We start from the raw sequence: 26,587 nt of genomic DNA, 5'->3' as shown, positions 1-26,587 counted from the left end.
AAGACTGAGTGACAGGATAGAATGTGACTTGACTGGAGTGACTGAGTCCTTTAGGAAGATTGGTATTTGTGAAAGAAGGCAGTTATATGAAGGGTCCTCTGCATGAGGAGTGAGGCTGGAGCAGCAGCTAGTAGAGGAGCCCTTGATACCTCTTAGAAGATAGAAGAAGAAAAGCCAGTGGTGCTGAAGTGGTGTGTGAGTTAGAAAGACAGGAATGGGACAGACTAGGGTCCTCTAGGCCATGGGAGGCTGTTGCTTTATTAACCCTAATGCCATAGGAAGCTGTTGGGGAATTTTATGCCGGAGGATTGTATGGTCTGGTTTGGGCTCTGAGTAGGTTGTACTAGCCACTCTGGAGAGCAGCCTGTAAGGGAGACTGAGTGGGAACAGGGTGATGGGTAGAAAAGGCTGTTAGAGATGATGACTGCAACTTGAACCGGTGCTAATGAAGAGGACTAGTTGGATTCGGGCTGCATTTTGGGCCTAACACCCATACATGGTCCTGATAGGCTCTAAGAGTAGGAAGGAAAAAGAAAAGGTAAGAATCGTATGTAGATTTTTGGCCTTAGAAACTGCATGCATAATGGGGCTAAAATGAGAAGACTGGAGAGGTTAATTGCATTCCATTGGTAAGAGTTCTGTTTGGACATGTTAAGTGTGAGATGCCCATTAGCCATCCAAGGGGCACGGTCAGCTGGATGTATGAGCCTGAAGCTTAGCAAAGAGCACAAGTGGGGGATTTAGATTTAGAGGTCAGTTTATGATTTGTAATTGCTGTGGAAACAAATGAGACCACTTTGGACAGCATCCATATGAAACAATTAGAGAACAGTTAACTTGGGGATCCATGATGCTAATTATGAACATAGAGTGAAGCCAGATAATCACAAGGTCCGTGTAGGGTATGTAAACAAAGAGCTTTATTATTAAGACACTGTGTGTTGAAGAGTTAAAACCCACCTAAAGCAGGACAAGGCATCACATCCAAGTGTAGGGAAGGGAGGCAGAAGAAGAAGCAGTGTGTGTGTGATGCTGCATGGCAGGTGTGCTAAGTTTGGTGCTAGTGGATGAAGATTTGCAGGTAGCTGTGAGACAAGTTTGATACCCAGTGTGGGACCAGATCCTGGATTGTCCTGGAAGTTCAAATTGAGGGAAGTTATTTTGATACAGCAGGTTGCAGGTTACTGCTATAGGCTTGAATGAAGAAAGTCACTTGATTGAAAAACAAGCAAACAGAGGGAGTGGGAAGTGGCATGTCTTTACTCCCTGCACTCAGGAAGCAGAGGCAAGCAGATCTGTAAGTTCCAGGCCAGCCAGGACTACGTAGTGAGACTCTGTCTCAAAAAAACAATACAAAACAAGCAAACAAAACACTCAGAAACAACAAAGCAAAACTGAAGACCTTAGAACATGGAGTAAGACAGACAGTTTGAGGGAGATAAGGCAGAGAGGTCAACTTAATATTACAGTGTGAAGTAGGGAAAGAAATGTACAGATGAGAAAGACAGTACCAGACAGAAAAAATGGTCAAGCCTGCTGAGGTGGAATGCTAGAGAAGAAGCTTCGGAATAGTGTCCTCAGAACTGAGCAGTCCTTGGAGGAGGATTGTTTAGGATGTAAGGAGGAGAGATGATGAAGTCCCATGTGTTTTTTTGTTTTTTGTTTTTTGTTTTTTTTCCTTTGAGACAGGATCTCACAGTACAGTCCTGGCTAGCCTTGAACTCATTCTGTAGACCACCCTGGCCTGGAACTCAGAGATCTGCCTGACTCTGCCTCCCCAGTACTAGGATTAAAGGTGTGGGCCACCATACCTGGCTTTCATGAGATCTTTCCAGTTGAGACAATCTAGTGGAAGGGATGATAGGGATTTTAGAACCATTCAGAGAGATACAGTTCAAATTTTGAGGGCAGAAATGCCCAATGAATTTAGAGAGGGCCAGAATAGAACTTTAGAGAATGTTCACAATTACTTGGATTAATTAGTAACTATAAAATAAATAATGAGATGTTACATTTAATTGGAGTTTTGATAATTCACCTAGAAAATAACATATTGATGATAGTGGTTAAATTGTATCTAAAATGGTGGTTTAGCCTCTTCTACTTAGGTGAAGACAAGGACTTGAAACATTGAAGCATTTAGGCAGCAGGCTTTTTAAATGCTCTCTGTCATTCTCAGTTCCATTTGTTGTTAGGTGGTGGTATGGGCATGTCAAAGTTATTGGAGATTGGCTTGAAGTATATGTTAATATTGGTAACTACCTGGCATTAAAAAACATTTTTTTTGGTTTTTGTTTTGCTGTATTTTTTAAAAATATCTTTATTTATTAATTTTTTTTTCATTTTACATACCAACCCCAGTTCCCCCTCCCTCCCCTTCTCCCGCCTCCTCACCTCCCTCCCATTCTACCCCCATCCACTCCTCAGAGTGGTTAAGGCCTCCCATGGTAGTCAACAAAGTCTGGCATACCAAATTGAAGGAGAGCATAGCCCCTCCCCATTGTATCAAGGCTGAGCAAGGTATCCCACCACAGGGAATGGGCTCCAAAAAGCCAGTTCATGCACCTGGAATAAGTCCTGGTCCTGCTGCCAGGGACCCCACAAACAGATCGAGTCATATAGCTGTCACCCACATTCAGCAGCTTTAGTTTGGTCCCATGCAGGTTCCCGGGCTGTCAGTCCAGAGTCAGTGAGCTCCAACTAGTACTGGTCAACTGTCTCTGTGGGTTTCCCCATCGTGATCTTGACCCCCTCTTCTTCTTCTTTTTTTTGAATGCCAAATGCAGTTTATTGAAGGAGGGAGGTCTTAAATACAGGCTTACAGCACAATGAGAGAATCCCCCGTGGGCAGAAGTTCACTTCTGTTTGGTTTTTTGTTTTGTTTTGTTTTGTTTTTTTGGGGGCTGAGGATCAAACCCCAAGCCTTGCTCTTGCTAGGCCAACGCTCTACCACTGAGCTAAATCCCCAGCCCCACTTCTGATGTTTTACAATCTTGCATCTAAGCTGTTAACGTCCAATATGCTGGATACACAGACAAGGAGCTTCTCTTAAGCATTCAGGAGGGGGGAATCTCGTAGGGAATTAGCATAGGGAGGTTATCAAGGTCAAGGTCAGCAAGCAAGGCAACAGTTACCCAGAATGGGAGCCAGGGACCTACAGGTCCCATCCTATTACTAATAAATGAGCTTCTGGCTTAGGTTGCGTGGGACATCAGCAGGTCACCTTACCCGTCATGGAGACTCCTGTCCAGGCCACACAGGCATTCTGTCTTAGGTTGGTGAGCACCCCCCAGACATTACCCATCTCTGAATACTCATCATATAGGCTCAATCGTGTGAAAGCGTTTTGCTGTATTTTCTTAAAAGCAATATAAATGCACTAAATTTTTACTATGTTCAAATTCTATTTAATTATGAATTTCAGATTTATATAATTTATTTTAACCCTATCTTATTCTACACAAAGGATTTGAGGAAAATTTCATATACATTAATTCAGGAAGATAAATGAAGGAATCAGATGGAAGGAGTAGATTTTGGAGACTAAAAAACAGAGTAACACTTTGTAGAGACACAAGCACATAGCCCGTGCATTTGTTAGAATAGACCTGCAAGTACTGTTCTGAATTCCCTGTGTCTAAGGCAAGGTGGGAGAGTCAGTCAGTAGACTCAGTCTTGGATTCAGTTTTCCTATTCCTGAGAACCTAATGCTCATGAAGGGGCAGCATTTGGCTAGCGTTCCTCAAGTAGCCGTAGTGGTGGATTTTTTAACAGCCTGAAACTCCAAATACATTTGTGACTTTTTTCTTATACTCCTTGGTATAAGGAAATGACATGATAGGAAATTAATTTTTTCAGATTGGTTGAATTTTGGCTTTAAATTTTGCTCTTGTATTTACTTTGTGAATGTGTATGCACATACATGGTGTGTTCACTGCTGCACACCATGACATATCCCACCCCACATTTAAAGGTCGGAGTACAGCTGTTGGGAGGTGGCTCTTACCTTCTTCCATGTGTGTTTCAGGGATCTAACTCAGGTCATCAGGTTTGCAGCTAAGTGCCTTTGTCTGCTGAGCCATCTTGCCAGTACATGATTTTTGTTTTTCAGACAATATCTTACTGTGTGCCTTAGCTGGCTTTAAATTTGTGATGGTCTTCCCATCTCTGCCTCCTGAGTGCTAGAATTACAGGTTCGCACACTGTGCCTGGCAAAACAAAATGTTTTATGTCAGAGGTTAGAAGTGGGATAAGTCAATAGAGGTCCTATTTGGCCTGATCCAAAAATATGGTTCAGATATATGTAAATGCATAGATTATGTAACTTTTGTAACCAGGCGTAAAAAACATCTTGGCATGTTGTTTTTGTAGTCAAGCTTTTATCCAGCTTGCAATCCCAGAGCACAAGGAGGGAAGCTTGTAACTCTTTTTTTTTTTTTGAGCTGAGGATCGAACCCAGGACCCTGCGCTTGCTAGGCAAGTGCTCTACCACTGAGCTAAATCCCCAACCTTTTTTTTTTTTTTTTTAAAGATTTATTTATTTATTATGTATACAGAAGAGGGCACCAGATCTCATTACAGATGGTTGTGAGCCACCATGTGGGTGCTGGGAATTGAACTCAGGACCTCTGGAAGAGCAGTCGGTGCTCTTAACCACTGAGCTATCTCTCCAGCCCTAGTCAAGCTTTTAAAAAGGGTTGGAGAACAGAACTTTTAGCTGTAGTTGCAGAGAAGAACCTGATATCATATATTTTCCCTCATTAATAAGAGGTCCTATGGGTTGGTTTTTAGACTGGTAGGGTGTTCACAGTATGTGGCAGTGAACTCAGTCTAATATAAATTGGCAGTTTATTTGTACTACTTGACGTAAATTTTTTTCGTGACTTTTTGCTCCCTGCGGTGAGTTAGATGAAACCTGAGGGCTCTGCAGTAGTAACATGGCACACAGCCTCAAGCTGCCACCAGGTGCCCTTCTTTGTCCTGGCCATCCTAAGTATCTGTCTTCCTGTCAAGCCCAGCTTGCAGCCTGCTTGTTTTGAGTCCCCTTCTTCCCCATTTCTAGTATCTCATTTTCCTAACATTCTTGCTGTCTTCATAGGTTGCACGTAGAAGTTGTTCAACTGCTCTTTTTCACCAATGAAATATTAAACTCTCTAATTTGCTCTTTTTAATTGGATCATAACTCATTGAGGTGACCCACCACAGCCTAATCTATTTTAAATATATACTTATTTTTAATTGAATGTGTATGTGGGGGGATGCTGTATACATGTGGATTTGTGTACATGTGAGTACAGGTACCTTTGGAATCCTGAAGAGGGGGCCAGATCCCTGGGGGTTGGAGTTTCAGGCTGTAATGAAGCCACCTGATGTGGTGCTCAGAACAGAACTCAGACCCTCTGCAAGTAGTACACATTCCTAACCATAGAGCCACCTCTATAATGCTTTTCAAATCTGTGTAGAAATGGAGTGTCAGAGTAACTAAGTTATAATTTTAGGCTAAGCCACCTAGTCCTTCACATTGACGTCTCGTTGACCTAGCAGAGAAAGACTAGAGTTTGGAGGGGAAATACAAGAACAGTAATGTTTCAAATTAAGAGAGCTCTTTGCATTTTCTCCCTCTCTGTGTAGGGAAACAAGGGTTTTCCGTGTCTGCAGTGGCCTGAAGGCCATTTTGCTGGTAAAGCACATTCCTGGGAGTACGGCTTGCATTAGTGCAGTGCCTTGTACATGGCATAGCAGCAGCTAACGTGAGAGGTGCCCTAGTCTGCTTTCTGTCGCTGTGATAAACACCCTGATCAGAGACAACTTGGGGAGGAGGGGGTTTGTTTGCCTCACACTTTGTGATCACAGCCCATTGCTGGGGAAGCTGGGGCAGGAACTCCAGCAGGGGCAGAGTCAAGAACCAGGAGTGCTGCTTACTGGCTTCTCCCAGGATCGTGGTCAGCTGTCATTCCCACATGGCCAGGGTCACCTGCCTAGGGATGGCCCGTCTGATGAAGGCAGGTCCTTAGTTGAGGTTCCCCTGCCCAGTGGGTCAAGTTGAGGGTGACACGAACTGTGGCAAATAACTCAGGACTTTGCAGTGCTCCCAGCCATGGGAATAAGTCTGTTGTCTCCAAAAGGGTTGTTTGGCTTTGAAGGAACCTTATTGTTGGTGTTGTTGACTGAGCAGCCCAGGGAGGAGTGTGAGAGTATCCAGTTGTGTGATTTGCATCCCACAGTGGGACTATAGTAATTTTAAAGGAGCTGTTGTTTCATAAATTAAACAATAGACTTCCCTCATGCAGTAATAAATACCTAATGAATGAACTTACTTTATTACTTTAAAAATGGCTAATGCAATCTTGAAAATTAAATTGTGTCCTGTGAGGCCTTAAAACTCTGTGGTTATCTCTGGAGTTAAAAATCAGGTTGTGTCTGTGAGATCTCTCTTAATTCTAAGACATTGATCGTAGGAAAAGTCAGTGATCCTGTGGGGGCCAGTCATTCCCACTGTGAATTTGAGTGGAGCAGTGTAATTCCTTAGTTCCTTCACTGGCGTCCATTTGAAGTCAGCCAGGCTGCAGGCCTTCCAGGTTCTCTCCTTGTCTGGGGATGCTGGTTTTGTATTTCTCCTTAAGCCACTTTCAACTAAAAATGCTGTCTGAGGCCTCCTGTCTGTCAGCTTCAGTCAGTAGCAGGGCTTCCCATTCTCTCTTTGGTGATATCTTCTGATGACAGGAGTTGGAGTTTGAACAATAGCCTAGTTATTGACCACCTGGAATTAGCAGGCACTTTATGTTATCACTAAACTTTGCAGTGGCTCTGCGCATGCCTGGTAAGTGGAGTGCCTCTCCATTGTGGGTGCAGCCTCACAACTCCCATCAGCTTAAATGGAAGCAACATGTGTTGTGAGAGCTGGCTTTGTCAGGCACTGCCTCGTGACTCACTCTTCTCTGCAATCTCTTGGCTTCTGCAGACTTTCTGCTCTCCACTGGGAGACTGGGAACCACTGTGCAGCAGTTGAAGGCCTGTTCAGTGGAGCTGAGCACCTGCCTCCCTCCATGTCAGGAGCAGGACTTTTTCTGGACTGGTCGGTCATTGTGGTTAGGGGGGAGAAGCACTCACAGTTGGCCTGCTCACATTTACTTCCTTACATGTAGCTTAACCGAGACCGCATATAACATACAGCAGGCAGGAAGTCTTCCCTTTAGGGAAGGGAAGGAGGGCTGCTGGTAGATAGCCATTAACAGTCCTATCACTTTTCCAGTGTGACAAGTGAGACTTTGATGGAAAGAAATTCCCTCAAGTATAAAGCCAATGACAGCAGATCAGAACTTCAGCCTTGCCTTTCGACTTCAGGATCCACGTGTTCTCTGATAAGAGAATTTACGCCTTTCCCTTATTTCCTTTTGTGACCATATGCATTCCCAGTTTTCCTAATGTTTTAACTTTTTATGGAGAGAAAAATTAACCAGGTTAAAAGGAAGTGAAGTACTACATTTTTCTTTATTGTTGAGAAATAAAGAGTATGTGTGAAGCCTTCCTCATTGTCCCATCAGATTTCAAGATGAGTGTAGGAGGGAGGAATTTGCAGGGATTGCACCTATAAAGCTACCAAGCCACCTGAGAGGAGATAGCTAGTCCAGCCTACTTCTCTGTTTGCCTATTGCTGGCTCACATTACTTTTCTGCTGTTTATTGAGGCAAATGTGTAGCTTTCAGGACCACATATGTTGATCTGGCCTGGGAAACAAATTCCTCTTCTAGCATAGTTTCTGTGGGGAAATAATATTCAGAGCTCTGACAATGGGATCACTTTGGCTCCTTAAAACTCTCAAAGACTACTTCCTCTTTCTAAGTTGACATTGTCTGGTATACTGCATATGAATAAACATTTTATATTTAATGAGGCTACAATTAAAGGCTAACATAGGTCTCTTATTCATGGACTGTTTTAATTCATGGTTTGGCTCCTCATTAGTGAGTAATTGAAAGCCGGCCTTTGTAAGAGAAGGGTAAGAACTAGGAAGTTCTTGGTGCAGTGCTGTCTGGGGCGGACCTCAGTGAGCTCTCTCGCTTCATTCCACTGATAGCAGTCTTTGTTAATTTATTTTGTGTTTCTAAGACAACAGGTCCTACTAAACATATCAGCAGAGAACACAAGGTATGCTTGCTTTCATAGTGTTAAATCCTTTAATTAATATTTAAAAGTTGATACACTTGATTTTAGTAAATTTTTTTGTGAAAGGTTCTATTTTTTTTCTAATACTTAGCAACTTTAACAGAGAGTACATGCTACCGGGAGAGCTTTTTTGCACCCAGGAACGCTATAAATAACTGGGAGATGTGGTTACAAAGGATAAGCAGAATCTCTGTGTGTGATGGCATAATTGAAGATTGGAAATAATGAAAATTTTATGTATAATATCAAAATTAATCATTAAGTCATTTAAAAATAGTTTGCTATATATTTTGTCATTTAGCATGCTATGCTGTATGTGTGTGTGTTAAATCATTATTTTTCAAGTAAATCTTTGTTAATTGTATTGCAAACTCTTGACAGTCAAGAACCTTGTTTTTGACATTAAACATTTTATAGTAACATGTTAGACTACAGGTGTTCTGTGATCTGCTGAGAGGAACATCATTGCTTTTACTGTGTATCATTTAGTGCAACAGGCCAGAATTATTTTAATGAGCCAGTATTTAATTGGTTATATGTAAAGTTTCTTTGACACATTGTATGTTAAATTAGATATCAGGAAAAGTTTTATGTCCAAACCCACTCATTCATTTTGTTAAACTTTTAGGAGTCACTTATGGTGACATACATTAGAATTCGCCTTTTAACAAGGTGATGAGAAAGGGTAGAACCCTTGTCTAGGAGTTGGACATCTTTCAGTCTCACTCACGATACGCTTGATCCTCAAAGGACTAAGTTCCTATACGAAGGAGGAGACCAAAGATGGATTGAAATTTGGGTAAGTTTCTTGGCCAGAAGAAAGGCAATGGCTAGAAATGCCAACTTCATTGGAACTAAGAAACAGAAAGGAATCACAACTTTTAAAAAAGAAAATTGGAGGGAGCTGGAGAGATGGCTTAGCAGTTAAGAGACGCCACATGGTGGCTCACCACCCCCCATAACTCCTGTTCCAGGGGATCTGATGCCTTCTTCTGACCCTTGTGGTAAGCAGACACACACATGTGATGGACATACATACATGCAGGCAAAACACTCACACATATTAAATAAAGTCTTTAAAAAAAATGGCAGGGTGCTAGAGAGATGGCTGAGAGGTTAAGAGCACTGGCTGTTCTTTCAAAGGTCCTGAGTTCAATTCCCAGCAACCACATGGTGGCTCACACCATTTATAATGAGACTTGGTGCCCTTTTCTGGTGTGCAGGTGTACATACAGGTAGAACACTGTATGCATAATAAACTAAAAAAAAATTGACAGGGCATGGTAGCATATACTTGTCATCCTAGGATCAGAAGGCTTAAGTCCAGAAGGCCTTGTGTACATGATCAACCTGGGTTACAAAAGGATTTCAAGATTTTGTCTCAACAAACAAAGAGAGCTGGGCATGGTGGCATGTACTTTTAATCCTAGCACTGGGGGGTGGGGATGGGAAGAGTCAGTAGCAGTAGGATCTCTGTGAGTTCCAGGACAGCCAGGGCTGAGGCAGTAGTGGTGGGGTGAGCATTGAGTAAAGTAGGAAGGAAATTGGTAATTTAAAAATTATACTCATTGGGGGCTGGTGAGATGGCACTACTACACAGTCATGAGGACCGGAGTTTGGATCCTAGCACCTACATATAAGCCAGGCATCCCCAAATACCTGTAACTCTAATTCTTAGGGAAATGACTCCCTATTTTGGCCTCTTTGTGCATAGACATGCACACCTGAACACGTGTACATAGACCACACAGACACAAATAAGTCTTTAAAAAATTATACTTGCTGGTGGCGCACCCCTTTAATCCCGGCACTCGGGAGGCAGAGCCAGGTGGATCTCTGTGAGTTCGAGGCCAGCCTGGGCTACAGAGTGAGATCTAGGACAGGTACCAAAACTCAATGTACTGTGGGTGTAGCTGAAGCTCTAGATGTGATCCTCAACATCACGTAAACCAGGTACTCAAGGAGGTACAGGCAGAAAGATCAGAAGTTCCAAGTTATTCTCAGCTACATAAGAGTATAAGGATAGCCTGGAACATAGGACAACCTGTCTAAAACCAAACAAAAACCATTATGCTTAAATTGGAGAAAAGAGACTATGTCCATTGGCAGTGCAAACATGCATATGTAATAACAATGATAAAGAGTGGAGACATCACTACAGATTTGGGTAGCCAGCTGTGGATACTCTGCAGAGTACCACACCTTCAGTATCACCTTCAGTGACCTCTGAGACATCTCTAGCTTCAGGATATGTTAAAGATTAATTGACCTGAAACAGAACAGTTACTGGAAGAGTAGGTGAAATAGTATTCTTTTCTGTGTTTTAGTCAGTGATTCATTGAGATTTTACTTTGTGTAGATACTACTGGGCTATAAGCAAGTGAATGATGCCTATTTGGCAGTCCTTTATTTGTTCATTTTTTTGAGCACCTATTATGTACTAGACCCATTATTCCAGGAGCTAAGAATACAATGGTGGGCAATACAGAAACCATCCATGCTAATCATAGTGAAAATGACATTGCAGAATGCAAATATATAAATGTACACTGGCAGCTTGGGCTAGTCATGATTAATAACAGCTGCTATGTTAAAACCACAAGGGTGAGATCACTTTAGATCAGTGGTTCTCAACTTTCCTGGTGCTATGACCCTTTAATACAGTTCCTTATGTTGTGATGACCCCCAACCATAAATTATTTTTGTTGCTACTTCACAACTGTAATTTTGCTACTGTTATGTATCTGGTATATAGGATATCTGATATGTGATTCCCCAAGGGGTCACAACCCACAGGTTGAGAATCACAGCTTTAGATCGTGCACTCTTCAGAGGCCTTTAAGAACAAGTAGGTGAGTGGGCTTTAGCCAGGGCAGAATTGGAGCATGTGGACAATGGAGAAGACATTGTTCTGGAAAGCTTCTCAGGATGGAAGTGACGGGGCTGGGTGTAAATTGGCACACTTGAAGCTCTGAAACAGGCCTCTGTGGGATGCAAAGAGGGAAGAAGAGAGTAGCAGAAGATGAAGTGGAAAAACTGGAAGGGCTTCCTGGTCTCAGGATATACATATTATGCAGGTCCTGAAGTCCTTAAGTCTCATTGCTCTTCATGTAGTTGGGGGAAAAAATCCCAGATTGATCTGTGGCTGAGAAAAACATGAAGAAATTAATATCTGTACAATATGGCAGTTGTGTAGTTGGAGAGCTTCTCTCCAGGTTCCACCAAGCCCCCGCGGTCCCATAACCCACGTATAAAATAATCATACAGACACTTATATTATTTAAACTGTTTGGCCATTAGCTCAGGCCTATCATTGTCTAGCTCTTACTCTTATATTTAGCCCATTTCTGTTAGTCTATACTTTGCCACATGGCTTGTGGCTTACCGGCGTCTTTACATGTTGCTTCTCATGGCAGCGGCTGGCAGTGTATCCTCCCAGCCTTCCTGTTCCCAGCCTTCTCCTCTTTTTTGTCCCGCATACCCTGAGGTCTTTGATGTGATTAAAGACTAGATAGTTATAATTTCCTCAGTTTTGATAAAAGATAAGTTAGATATAAAACCTTACACTCACAAATATAAGATAGATAAGATATCTTCTTTAATATTATAATTGTAATTCTTGCTTGATAATTGTTTTGTTATCTATAATTTTACTATATAAAAGTTAAAACCCTCCTTTTTTAACAGAAAAGGGGAAGTGCTGTGGATATCACTCTGTATAAATAAAGTGCTGATTGGCTAGTAGCCAGGCAGGAAGGATAGGGTAGGCGGGACAAGGAAGAGGAGAATTCTGGGAACAGGAAGGCTGGGAGGATACACTGCCAGCCGCTGCCATGAGAAGCAACATGTAAAGACACCGGCAAGCCACAAGCCATGTGGCAAAGTGTAGACTAACAGAAATGGGCTAAATATAAGAGTAAGAGCTAGACAATGATAGGCCTGAGCTAATGGCTAAGCAGTTTAAATAATATAAGTGTCCGTATGATTACTTTATACGTGGGTTATGGGACCGTGGGCGCTTGGTGGAACCTGGAGAGAGGCTCTCCAACTACACAGTTGGTGTGTTGTAAAAAGATTATAGGCTCTGGAATCAACTGGTTATCCCAGCTCTTGGTTTGTTGTGCTGGGGATCAAATGCAGGGCTTTACCTAGGCTAGACAAGTGGTCTTCAACCATGTACCCAGGTGCACCAGCTCTGCTTATTAATAGTGTGGCTTTGGGTAAATTACTTGACCTCTCTGAGGCTCTGTATTTATAGAATAGACCTAGTTAGTAGCCTTTTATTGTGAGGATGAATTAAAAATTTATGCAAAATATTCAGTAGAGTAGTCAGCATGTTGTTACTGTTGCTACTCTTGCCTTCCTTAAGGCATAGTATCTACATGTCCAACATGAGCTAAGTCAGATGGATGTACTCAGGCAGCATGCTTGTGGTGGTGTCAGACTGGTTCAAAAGTAGTCTTCAGTGAGATGGTAGGACTCTGCCTGGCCCGACAATAATAAAAAGCAATTATTATTCTTATTACAAGAATAAATTAACAGAGCTGGTATGTACTGTTAAGAAGCTGTTTTTCATTTCAGAGAAAGAATTATAAGGCTAAATTTACTATGGAAGTCAACTGTAGAATGGTTTATAGCCTTTTCAGAGAGTACTATACAAGTAGATGACTTCCTGAAAATGCCAGAGTATAATACTTAAAAAAAAAAATAGGGGTTTCTGTATTTCTCACTCAATCTTTCAGTTAAATTTAGCACAAACAAGATGTGTCATAAACTATGAGGTAGGCGGCTGTGGCTTACTGAACTGTTAATGTAGAGGTACAGCAAAACCCTGACGTAACACAGAAAATGTGGTCCAAACCTTGAGTCACATTATTGGACAATAATGAAATAATTTGTGTATCACTAGTTGGGAGTTGTGAATGGACGGAAGCCAATTGCAAATTGTGTCCCAAGTTTTTCAAACTATTGTGGAGTACACTCAAATGCTAATGACATGGCAAAGAATTTCCATAATAACAGAATGTATTTTGAGACAAGAAAATCACTTGAGAAACTATATTTTAGACTAGCTTGGTAGCACATAACTGTAGTCCTAGCCCTTGGGAGTCTGAGACAGGAGGATCAGAAGTCTGAAGCCACCTTGAGCTAATACGTTCAAGAGTCGTTCAAGACTAGTTTGGGCTAATAGTGATTCTGTTTCAGTACCTACCCCCTGCCCCAAAAGAAGAAAAACAACAAAAAATTGACCTTTGACTAAAATACTAATTTATAGAAAAATTCCATATGCTGTAGCTATACTTGTTTTAAATTAATGATTCTTGAGAAGAGATATAGTTGCCTTTGTGAGCATGTATATAAGTGTAGAAAGCTGAAATAAATGTTTCATGAAACAATATACATTCCAAATTTTTATAGTTTTTTTTTTTTTTTTTTTACAAAATGTTGTAACTTATTAATTTTATGTCCTAATGGGTTACAGCTTTAGATATTTTGCAAAAATGACTATCAAGTGGAATTTTAGGAAGCAGTTTCAGGTTCCTGGAATAAATTGAGTACAATTTTATTACAAGTGTGTCTCACGCTCTAAGAGATACAGAGGGAATTAGTAACATGACTTACCTAAGGGGAGGAGAACAGAGTACCTGTGGGCAGAGAAGGCAAAACAAGGAGAATATCAGTTCACCGTCTTACCCCGCTCCCTTTTAAATTTAACCATGTTAGCATATTTACTCCACAGTTAAAGAAGTTCTGGATGCTGGAGAGATGGCTTACCAGTTAAGAGCGCTTGCTGCTGCACAACCATGTAGCATGTGGGTCCTAGCACCCACATCATAAGCCAGGTGTCCTGCACATGCTTATAATCCCAGCTCCAAGAAGGTGGAGACAGGAGGATTGCTAGGGCTTGCTGACTTCCTGTCTAGCTGAGAAATGCAATCCCAGGTTCAGGGAGAGACCCTGTCTCAAAGGACTAGATGGAAAGTGATAAAGGAGGACATTGATGCCTTCTGGTCTCTGAGCATGCACAGGGTTGTGCACTAAACACACACACACACACACACACACACACACACACACACACACACGCACACACAAATAAATCTTAAATTCTTTACAGTATTAGAGAAAAAAAGTGCACTAGTGTGTATCAAGCGGGCAATACAGATTGCTGTGATTAGTAAAATGTAGCACACATATAGGAGCCATAGCCTGGATGTTGTGTTGATTTACTGCTCCTGGTCCAGACCAGCTATGTGGTCAGTACAATAAAAGGATACTTAGGTGACTCATTAAATGGTTAATTTGTGGTCCATTCACCACTTATTTATTATGGAAGAAAGGCATATGCTATATTTTAGAAAGTTTTATTTCAGTGTAACATATTTAAATTAAATGTTTCCATGCTTAAAGTAGAAGTTTTAAAGCACATTTAGCATATTCTTTAGAAACAATTTCAAGCTTACAAAAATTATGAGTAAGAGAAGTCCTAATAATATGTGTTTCTATACTTGGCTTTTTTTGACATTTTCCTACCTATGTGTTTCGGTTTTTGTTTTGTTTTGTTTGTTTGTTTGTTTTTTCTGAACCATTTGGGAGAAACAGATATTTCCCTCTCCTCCTCTTCCTCCCTACCCTGCCTGCATGCTGAAGAACAAATCCAAGGCTTGTTCGTGCTAGGCAAATGCTCTACCATGAGCTACATACCCAGCTCAGGCCATCTAAACTATTCCAAAGTATATTTTCTAAGATTGGAAATAGGTTTTTACTTGACTGCATACCATAATCAGCTAGAGTAAGTTTAATATTGCTACTGTAACATATTGCCTGCTTTCTTATTTTGTCATTTAATATTCATTATGGCAGCTCAGCCCTCTCTGATCGGGATTCAGACTAGGGTTAGGTAGTATCACATTTAGTTGGCATGACTCTTTAGACTTCTTTGATCTTTATTTCATTTTCACAGCATTGAGTGTTTTTTGTTTTGTTTTATTTTTTAAAAAATATACCATCTTAAAGCAGTGGTTCTCAACCTGTGGATCAAGACCCTAGTTGTGGGGGTTGTCACGTGATCCTTTCATAGGGGTCGCCTAAGACTATGGGAAAACACAGATATTTACAATTCATAACAATAGCAAAATTACAGTTATGAGGTAGCAATGAAAGTTCTTTTATGGTTGGGGTCACAACAACATGAGGAATTGTATTAAAGTATCACAGCATTGGGAAGGTTGAAAACCACGCCATGCAAACCTTAAAATTTCCTCCTCGGTTTCATATTCATGATCATTTTGCCTGATCCAGTTTTTACTTTGGTGGCTCTAAAATGGTGTTTGTTTGTTTGTTTCTGATTCCAGTACTACCCTTCCAACTAGGCAGTTCTTAGCATTTTGCTATAAGCCATGCTCCATTTTCTCTCTTTTATGTATTTGTCTTTGTTATGAATGAAAAAACTCTTCCTTTCCCTCCAGTGATACATATAATTTCTTTCCCTCTCAATGTTGTAATGTAAAAGATTTGATTCTTGAGTCATTGGTGACTTCAAGAGATTGGTGACCGACCACCCTGAAGTTGTATGTGAAGTTCTGTGTGTTTTTCCAGAGTTAGTGTCCATAACTTTGACCAGATTTTCCTGAACAGTTCTTGACTTGAGTGTATAATTTCCACCTGATTTTGTGAAGGGTTAGCTTTTAAGCTACTTGGATGCTTACATATTTGTATGTTCTTTGCTTTCTGCTCTGTGATGACTAGCTGAAACTCTAGAAGTGTAGTGTATCTCCCTTTCTTACATAGCCACAACTTTAGATAGTATTATATGTGGGTTCTTTTAAAGTTGTTGCTGGAATATATAATAAATGTTAATATCTTCATTGCTACTGTAGCAGCAGTTTATGGTGTATAAAACCAGTCTTGTAAAGCAACAAATTACCTTGATTTAATCTGAAATTTTAAACCCACTGTTTTTTACACTGTAGTTTTATTAGCTCTCTGGGAGTGAGCTACATGATGTTGTGCACTGAAAATTACCCAAATGTTCTGGCCTTCTCTTTCCTGGATGAGCTTCAGAAGGAGTTTATTACCACTTATAACATGATGAAGACAAATACTGCTGTCAGACCATACTGTTTCATTGAATTTGGTAAGGGCCTGGTTTGTTTTGTTTTGTTCTTTTCTGTACTTTTTATTATCCTGTCTCTAGTCAAACAACTTATCATCTAATATTGGGGAGTAGGAGAGAAACTTCTGCAACCCTGATTTTGACAGAATAAGTGGCAAAACATCTGTAGTTCTTAATTTGGATGTCTATTAGGAAAAAATGTATTTGAGCTGTGAAGGAGATTGTGATTATTAGTTCAAAGAACAAATCCCAGAGGACAGATTCTCAATGAGAAGTTTATAAGCCACAGACTCCATTTAGTGTTTATGTGCTAATCTTTTATAGTCTGCTTAATGTAGAACAGGGGTTGGCAAATGCTTGCTGGAAAAGATCACTGAGTATGTATTTCAAGCTTTAAGGGCCTTCTAGTCTCTGCCACAACTACTTAACTCTGATACTGCAGCTTGAAAGCAGCCACAGGCAAAACATAAATGAATGAGCATAGTTATTGTCTAATAAAACTTTATTTACAAAAACAGCAGTTTAGATTTGGCCTATGGGCAGTAGTTTGCTCAACCAGTAAAATCTGCTCAAAGTTATGGATTTCTTTACATAGAAAGAGGGGAAATAGTAAAAATAAAATTCTGCTTGGAAGATATTTAGGAAAATTTTTTTATTGATTCCACTAAACTTATTCTTCAGAACATACTATCTAATGGTATAAAAATAAACAGAACAGATTTATAAAAACATATTGCTTATAGTGTAATTTGTATGTAATTACAGCTAATAACAGATTGAATATTTTGTGAGATAAGGATATAAAAATTAAGGCATTGGTTGACAAGCAAAGCTGTTTTCTTTTTGTTTCTGCAGTTCCTGAAGTCTATATTTAGGTAGCCTCTAGCTATAGTAACTTCATTTTAGGGTTTAATATTTAGAGTGTAAAATTGATGACTCCATGATACAGCCACCTCTTAAACATAATATTGGAAATCCCTTGACAAATTGAATAGTTTTGAATAACAAACTTTATAAAATTTATAACCATAAACATCACACTCTCAAATGATTTAATTAACAAATGACTGCAAGGAAATTTATTTTTTATTTTACATAGATAACTTCATTCAGAGGACCAAGCAGCGATATAATAATCCCAGGTCTCTTTCAACAAAAATAAATCTGTCTGACATGCAGATGGAAATCAAGCTGAGGCCCCCTTATCAAATCCCAATGTGTGAACTGGGATCAGCCAATGGAGTCACATCTGCATTTTCTGTTGACTATAAAGGTGCTGGTAAGATTTCTTCCGGTGAGTTCTGGATCTTAATTATTTTTGTTAACTTTCAAAAAGATAACAGAGGAACTCTTGAAAATGAATTGCTTTATTCTAGTGTTTAAATCAACTACATGAGAGAATAAGGAAGTTCAAAGCAACCCATTTCCCCAGTTGTTATAAAGTAGGCTACTGAAGATATGACAATTCTGTTAATTACTTCCAAATGACAATCTCAGGTTTATTTGCTAAGAAAACATTTGATTTCTTTGTAAACATTTTTCTAGAAATGTTCATAGGCCTGAAAAGTACTTTATATTATATCAAATCTCTGTATTTAGTATGAGTCTTGACTGTAACAGAAACTATGAAAATTGTAGTAATCTACTGAGATCTCTCCTCCCATCAAAAGTGCACAAGTCTTAGCAGTTGGGGCAGGATGAAACTTTTCCTTAAAATGGAAACCTCACTATTTTCTAAGAGTATTGTATGCCATTGTTGGTCTACTTGTTAACCATTTCCTTGTGATTAAGCAAAGGTCTACTTCCATATTAATGCCTACTGGTGTGTCTGGGTTCTGTCACCTCCGTCAGCTGAAGCAGAAGGCAGTTTGGTCCTCTCTATGCTTCTAGCCTAAGTTTTTCATGGAAAGCATCTTCAATTCCTGAAGACTTTTCTGTCATTTTGACGCCTTCCCTATCGCTGTATTTGCTTTAGTTTGTTAGTAGTCTTTAAATATGGACAAAATATGACATTTCACATATGGGAGACAGGGAAAATAATTCACTTAAACAATTCAGTCACTCACTACACAAGTAAATAAGGACAAGAAGTAAATTGGTACTCGAACTGCAAAGGAAGGAATAGATAATTAATTCCATTTGTGTCTGACTTTTTCTAAAGAAAGTCCTAAGGATACCGCTAGAAAACTATTAGAACAAGTCCATGGCTTCAGAGAGGCTGTGTGCGTGATACAATGTCAATGTCAAAGACCTCTACACTGTACACTAGCAGTAAGCAATCTGAAGATGAAATGGAAAGCCCATACACTGAAAACCAGCAAAATATTTTTGAAATTAAGACAAAAATTAATGGAAAACAGATCCACATTTATGGATTAGAAGACAGTCTTATTAAGATGGCTGTACTCCCAAGTAGATGGAGACTAAGCATACTCTAAGCTGGCTTTTTTTTTTAAAAAAAAAATAGAAATTGACAAGTTGATTCTAAAATTCATATAGAAATGTAAGGAATATATGTGTATATATATGCAAAATAATCTTGGATAAGCTGAAAGACTCAAACTTCTAAACATACTGCCAAGTTATAGTAATCAATATAGAGTGGTTCTGCTTTAATGCTCGCACATAGACCAGTGTAGTAGAATTGAGAGCACGGAAGTAAACCCTTTCAGTATGGCCAATTCATTCTTGGTAGTGATTCTAAGACAGTGGTGGAGGATCATACCGTGTTTGAACAGCCTAGTATCCACCTGTAAAAGAAAGAAATTAGACCACTGCATAGCCACCAGCAGAAAAATGAACTCAATGCAAAGCCCTAACTTTCCCAGCTTTCCTCAAAACTCTTAGTAGAAAACATAGGTGTGACTCTCGTGATCTTGTATTAGGTTTTTTTCAGATTTGATTTTAAAAATCACAGTGAGGGCTGAAAGATGGCTCAGAGGTTAAGAGCATTGGCTGCTCTTCCAGAGGACCTGGATTCAATTCCCAGCACCCATGTGGCAGCTCACAACTGTCTGTAACCCCAGTTCCAGGGCTTCTGACACCTTACACAAACATACATGCCGGCAAAACACCAATGAACATAAAATAAAAATAAATTATATATAAAAAAATCACAGTGGAAAAAGACAAATATACAAAATGGAATTCATCAACTTAAAACTTGCTCTTCCATGAATACACTCAGAGTAAAAAGACAACCCACAGAATGAGAGAGAATATTTACAAATCATGTGTGCAGAAGAGATTAGGATCCAAATAAGTAATTTGTAATTCAACAATAATGAAGCAATCCAGTATATAAACAGAGAAAATATTTAAATTTGCTCTTTTCTCCTCCTCTTCTTTTTGGTACTAAACCAATCAAAATGAGGCTGAGAGGTGGCTCAGCATTGCAGAGCACAGGCTGCACTTCCAGAGGACCTGGTTTTGATTCCCAGCACTGACATGGCAGCTCACAACCACCTAGAACTCTAGTATCCAGTGCACCTGATGCCCTTTTCTGACCTCCTCGGGAACCAGGCATGTAAAAGGACAAACAAGCAGGCAAAACACCCACACACGTAAATTCCATTTCAACTTTAAAAATCAAAATGTATTTATTTAACATATACCTGAGAGGTGCTAGCAGACTGAACTTAAAAGACAACCCCACAACTTAAAATACAGACTCTACAGAATCCGAGGGAAGGACAGAGCACCCATGTCTGACTGTGGGATGCTTTGGCTGCATTGTTCACATGAGTCTTTAATTTGTTTTCTAGAAAATTACGTTAATTGCTTTTCAGTTGTCAAACAAATCTTTCATTTCATGATAAATTCTACATGGTCATGATGTATAATGCTTTTATATGCTATCAGACCCAATTTGCTAAAATTTTGTTGGTATTTTATGTGCCTTACTGAGAGAATTAATTTCTAGTTTTCCTTTTTTATTTGTGCTTGGTTTGACTATCTGGGCAAAGTCAACCTGAGAAAATACACTGGAAGGTGTTTCCTCCTCTTTTATGATTTTTGAAAGTGTTCTGTAGGACCCAGCGATGAAACCTCAAATACTTTTGTCTGGAGAAGATTTAAATCAGTTTCTTTACTTGGGCCAGAGCTAATGAGCTTGCCTGTTTCTTCTTAGCTTTTGCAGCTTCTTTTAAAGAAATCTGTTCATTTTTTTCAGGTGATGGATTTTTGATTTATAATCTATATTTCTTTATCCTTTATTTTCCATAGAATTACAATGTCATCTTTCTCAATTCTGATACTGGTAATTTTTTTCTTTTGCTATTTTCTCTTAGTACATAAAAACTGATCACTTTTATTGATTTTACTTTGGAATTACATTTTACTTTTGTTGATGTTTTGTTTTCTAGTTTATTGACATGTTCTGCTTATTGCTTCCCATGTTCTGCTTCCCTTGGGTTTGTATACTCCTGCTTTCTGAGATTTGGAGGATTGATTTGAGATCTTCTTTTCTAATACAAGCACTTGCTGCTACTTTCTCATTCTCAGTATTACTTTAGTTATATCCCATAGATTTTAACATACTGCATTTTCATTTTCGTTCTACATAAAATACTTTTAAATTTTCCTTTTGACTTTTCTTTTAATTCCTGAGTTATTTAGAAATGCATTGTGTGGTTTTATTTAGGCATTTTCAGACCTCTATTGATTTTTTAATTTAATTCCATTGTGTTCAGAGGACAAACTTTATTTGACTTGAATATTTTAAAATTTATTGAGACATGATTTATTCCCAAGAAAAGAGCCTGTGTTAGTCATTTTTCTGCTTAAAATGCATACTCAGTTGTTAGTGGTGTGTTCTGTAAGTGTTACTTAGACCAAGAAATCTGTTGTGTCTTTTCTGATTTGCTGTCTGCTTCATCCATCCTTTGAGAAACAGCTATCGTAATCTCTTTACTTCTGAATTTATATCTTTCTCATTTTAGGATGATCAGTTTTCATGTTATGTATTTTTTTTAAAGATTTGTTTCTTTATATTATGTGTATGAGGGTTTTGCCTGTATATATGTCTGCACACCATGTACATATTTGTTACCCACAGTGGAAAGCATTGGATCCCCAAGAACTGGAATTACAGAGGGTTGTGAGCCTCCATGTGGGTGCTGGGAACTGAACCTGCATCCTCTGCAAGAGCAACAAGTGCTCTTAACTACTGAGCCATCTCTCCAGCCCCTATATTATGTGTTTTAAAGTTTGTGACTTGATGCACTGGTTCCTTTATCATTTTGAAACTTTTTGAACCTAGAAATATAATATATTTATAATATAGATACTACATTAAGAATTCATATTAGTATTCCATCTGTTGTCTGTTTTTCTCTTCATGTCTTTATGTTTAAGTGGTGTTTTAATGCCCTTTTAGTGGGAACCCTAAAGATCTAGTGAAGAGCGTCAGGTCCTTGAAGGGAGTTAGAATCTCTGACTGCTTGCTTGTATTTGAAACTGCACCCAGCAGGGTATCTGTCGCCATGGTGCAGCTATCATTTTCTACAGTGACTGGTGACATGTACATTGCTCTTTGTTTTGATTTGTTCTGCCTACTAAAAGAAGCACTTTGACATTTTTTGTGCCCCCCTTTTCTTGTTGTTAAATAATTGATAGATTTGGGAAGCACTTGGTCAGGAAATACTGTCCTGTTAGTCTTTGTTCTACCTCTGTATTTCAGTAATTTTCTGGTCTACCCAGATGAGAGTACCCTGAAGACCACTGGAAAAACTGGGAGTTGGGTTTATAAATGTCACAGTTTACCTTAATAATGTCTTACTAATGAAATACCTTAATAAAGTCTACTTTTAAAACTGATCTTATGGGTCAACAAGCCATCCTGGCGAACTGTGTTTGATCATCATTTAACTAGTAATGGTTCTAAATGTTTTTGTGATTCTGCATGGTCTTAGACCTCCTTTTTTAATGATTGTATTAACTTATGAGCTCAGGTCGTATCTTAAGGTTATCTCAGAGCACACTGGCTGAATGTTAATTGCTGGTGGCTAAAATATATTTTCTTTAAATAACCACTCTGTGGTGGTTCCTTGTGATTCTAGCAATCTGTATATCTGTCCTTCTTTATAGGTAAACTTCACATGTATGGGACTTTCTTGCTTTTAGGGTGGTAAATGTCTTTTTCCCTTAAAGTCAGTGCGGGCTGAGGGTGGGTGGTTTAGCAATGTTTAACTAACATGTTACATGTACTTGTGGGTAGGAGGGTTGTTAGGTTTTGTTTTAATGAATCTTGTTTAATACCATCCATTACCTCTTATGCCTGGTCAGCCAGAAAAAAAAAAAAAAAAAAGCTTTAATCTTTAAGTAAGTATAGAATAAATATATGACTGAGTTGAGTTTTTCTTCATTTTTTTATTATAATTTTTTTAGTGAGTACGGATCTGGGTGGAATTCAGAGGCATGTTGCATGGTGTTCGAGTCACTAAGTTGCGTCTCTATTACTATTTTCTCACAGCAAGCTAATTGAAGGAACATAGCACCAGCATGCCTCCCCTCCCCTAGCAGTAGAGCCCTCACTGCAAGCCCACCTGGGATTCTGGCTGCTTCTGCCACTTTTGGAACTGCTGTGGCATTTCAGAGCTTGTCAAGACAATCAATGGGTGACTAGGGGAATTTCCCCCAAACTTCAAGGCAAAGGTGTTGTGTTGCGTTGTGTTACAAGCCCCTTCTCCCGTTTGGGGGCTTTTACCTTTCAAACCTTTCATCTTACTAGTGCTGGCCACAGCATGGCAGGCAGCGAGCAGGTGAAGAGGCAGTGTTAAAGTGTTCCAAACCTGACAGGCTTATGAATGTACCACTGGGGTCCTCAGAGAAGCCTGGGGAAGTAGCAAGGAGATGCCGTATCTGCTACTGCTGCCTTAGAATAAAACCAGTGTCTATTTGGACTTCAAAATTGTTCCTATGCACCTTATCTTGTTTTGTTTAATCAAATAAACTGGGTTTTCCCCCATGGGGTGGGAAAATAAAATGATGTTTTGTAAGTGTCATTTGGTTGCATACTTTAAAAAAATCCAATTTTATAATCTTGGCTCTTTAAAAATGAGATATTTAGGTCACTTACAATTAATGTCATTATTGAAACCACTGGGTTTTAATCTATCTTTTTGATTTTTTTTTTATTTATTTTTCTTTTTATTTATGTGTTGCTGTAGAAATGTTCACTTGTGTGTAGTGCCTGCAGAGTCCAGAAGAGGGTGTCAAATTCCAAGGAACTGGAGTTACAGGCAATTAATTAGCAGGCTGCTCTGTGTGGATCCTGGGAACTAAACTGGACCCTTTGGAGGAGCAGCGATTACTAATTGCTGAGCCATCTCTTGATTTTTCCTTTGGTCATATCAGTTTTGACTACCTTTGTCTCTAGCTGCCTTCATTTTTGAAATTCATTTTCTGTTCTTTGCTGGCTTTATAGTACAAAACTATTATTTCACTGTTGGGTGGTTAAGTTCTACCATGACTAACAAGCTAAGAACCAGTTTTCAAAGTAGAAACAGTTCCTTGCCAAAAGACTATCCATTGCTTTATAACCAGGGTCTTCTTTATTAATATTTTATCTGGATTTCTGAACATCATTCCTGCCTTCCAGAGTTATTTTGCACATCATTGCATTGAACCCCATGGTGACATGTAATGCATTCTAGATCCTCTGTTTCTCTGGGCCCTCAACCATTGTCATTCAGTAAACAGTAACTTAATAAATGTGCAAAAATGTGGTAATCTAAAAAAGGCATATTAATCAGTGTATCTATTCTTAGTGGTACCAATTGCCAGGTGCATGAACTTGATTCTTACTGCCAACATATTCTAAATCTTTGGTCACCAGCAACTGACTGAGGTGATACTCTTCTATAATTGTAGTTATTTTCCATTCTCTAGCACACACATGTATCTGAAGGCATCTAACCTAAGGCATATACTACTATTTGTTTTTTACGTTCTGTCACCATGAGATTAATAATGTATACCAAAATAATGTCCATGGGGTAGTAAGATACTAGATCTCTGTAAGCCAAGGACCAATACACTTTCTGTAAAGGGCAAGATACCACAGATTTTAGATTTCTAAAAGCTATTCAGGCTCCGATGTAACTGCTGGTGTAACGCATAAAATAGTATAGTCATAGACAATATGTAAAATGATAAATATTCTGAATTTGGCTTATGGATCATAGTTTGCCAACCCCTGATGTAGACTAATATAATGACAACATGGTTAATGTACTACCAGGTAGAAGCAAGATACTTCTGTTTCTTCTGTTTATAAGGACAGAGAAAAAGTTTACCAAATTACTGTCTACTTCTTCTTTTCTTTAAGATTTATTTATTTTTTATGTACACAGAAGAGGACGCCAGATCTCATTACAGATGGTTGTGAGCCACTATGTGGGTGCTGGGAATTGAACTCAGGACCTCTGGAAGAGCAGTCGGTGCTCTTAACCTCTGAGCCATCTCTCCAGCCCTGTCTATTTCTAAGAGAATGAACTGATGAGTACTAACAAGAGATCACATTTAGAAAAGCACTTGCAGGGCTGGGCTCTAACTTAGGTGATAGAGTACTTGCCTACTGAGCTTGTGCCCTGGGTTCAATCCCCAGCAACAAATAAACCAGAAGTGGAGGTTCAGGTGGTCAGAATTTCAGAGTCATCCTCAGCTACAAAGTGAAAAGGACTTGCAATTGGAACTTACAAAAAAAAAAAAAATGTGTCATTTTTTTTTTTTTTTTTTTGAGCTGAGGATCTAACCCAGGGCCTTGTGCTTGCTAGGCAAGCTCTCTACCACTGAGCTAAATCCCCAACCCAAATGTGTCATTCTTTAAGACAACCATTGTGGAGATCCAAGCAGGAATGTTAAGTGAAAATCAGTTTTGGTGGGTTATTTTTAATTTTAATATAATTTTTAAAAAAAAATATGTATGGGTATTTTACCAACATGTTCATTTGTGTTTCTCATGTATTCCTGGTGCTTGAGGAGACCAGAAGAGAGTGTTGGAGCCTCTGGAACTGTGGTTACAGATTGTGTGAGCTGCCATGTGGGTGCTGGGAAATAAACCCCCGTCCTTTGCAAGAGCAGCTAGTACTTAACCACTAAGCCGACTCCCCAATACAGAAAACACTGTTTAACTAGGCTCACCACCGTGGGTTTTTAAGCATTAGATGGCAACACTCATCACTGCAGTTACCTCAGGCCTTAATGGTGTCTGGGTGGCGAAGCTGTAAGACTTCCTTCCACTGGCCTATCTTCTCTGCTAATTCTAACTCTGTGGGGCCAGCAGCAGCTGTTGCTTAGTAGGGTATCTGCCCAGTAATATATACACTCAGGACTCAGGGTAGTAGTCTTGATTGGAGGTGGCCTTCCAGCTTGACCCACCTAAAGGTAGGCTCTGTTTGTACTAGTGACCTCTAGAAGTCCTCTTTGAACTTAGACCGCATTGGCATACTGAATCATTAAACACCAGACACTAGGGAAAGTGAGGAGAAACTGGAATTCATTTACATTGTTTTTAAGAAAGAGTAACTTAAAACTAGAGCTTACTTTCAAATTTATTTTAATTTAGACTGAGTCTACATAATCCTTTCTATAGTCCTCAAGGCGAAATACAGGTTTCTTTTGTTGGGGAGAGAGAACCTCTAACTAAAATTATATAGTTTTCAAGCTTTCCCCCTATCTTATTACAGTGATTTTAAATCACTTTAAAAACATTTCCTGACTTTTCTTTGAAATCCTTTGATCTTTGTCCCTATGGTCTGGTATGAATATTTTTATCTTACCATACTTAGTTATTGAAATCTGTCCATGATGATGTGAGTGGGTCTTGTTAAATGAAGTAGTAAATCTTGCTTTTTCTTTGTCCTTTTTTGTTTGTTTGTTTGTTTGTTTGTTTGTTTTCAATACAGGGTTTTTCTTTGTAGCTTTTTAGCCTGTCCTGGAACTCACGCTGTAGATTAGGGTGGCCTCAAACTCACAGAGATCCACTTGCCTCTGCCTCCCAAGTGCTTAGATTAAAGGTGTGCGCTACTGACACCCAGCTTCTTTGTCCTTTAAAAATGTTTTGCTATGGAAATTTTCAGATATCTGAATGTTAAGCAGAATAGTGTAATCAATCCTCATGTACCTTTCATGCAACTAGCAACTATATTGTTTTTCCATCTTTATTTTATCTGCTCTTTACCTATTCTCATTCAGCCACTTGATAATTTATTTCTATAGTTCTTTTGTTTTAAATGTATAATCCTTTATATGCACAAATATTTTAGAATGGATGTCTTAATATTTTATTCAAGTATGGTGTGG

At 39.2% G+C, this 26,587-nt stretch overlaps 1 protein-coding gene across 4 annotated transcripts in view; it reads left to right on the top strand.

Annotated features, from left to right (window-relative positions):
• Positions 1–26,587, top strand: part of Sec22a (SEC22 homolog A, vesicle trafficking protein) — a 57,791-nt gene that overhangs the window by 5,679 nt on the left and 25,525 nt on the right. For all 4 annotated transcript variants that reach the window (XM_036203906.1, XM_036203907.1, XM_036203908.1 and 1 more), the window contains exons 3-4: positions 16,140–16,303; positions 17,382–17,576. In XM_036203906.1, the coding sequence (XP_036059799.1) occupies positions 16,140–16,303; positions 17,382–17,576 (359 nt within the window). The remainder of the gene's footprint in view (positions 1–16,139; positions 16,304–17,381; positions 17,577–26,587) is intronic.

Source organism: Onychomys torridus, chromosome 12, assembly GCF_903995425.1.
Source record: "Onychomys torridus chromosome 12, mOncTor1.1, whole genome shotgun sequence".
Taxonomy (NCBI): domain Eukaryota; kingdom Metazoa; phylum Chordata; class Mammalia; order Rodentia; family Cricetidae; genus Onychomys; species Onychomys torridus.
Note: the sequence above shows the minus strand (reverse complement) of the source record. Positions and strands in the feature narration are given on the sequence as shown.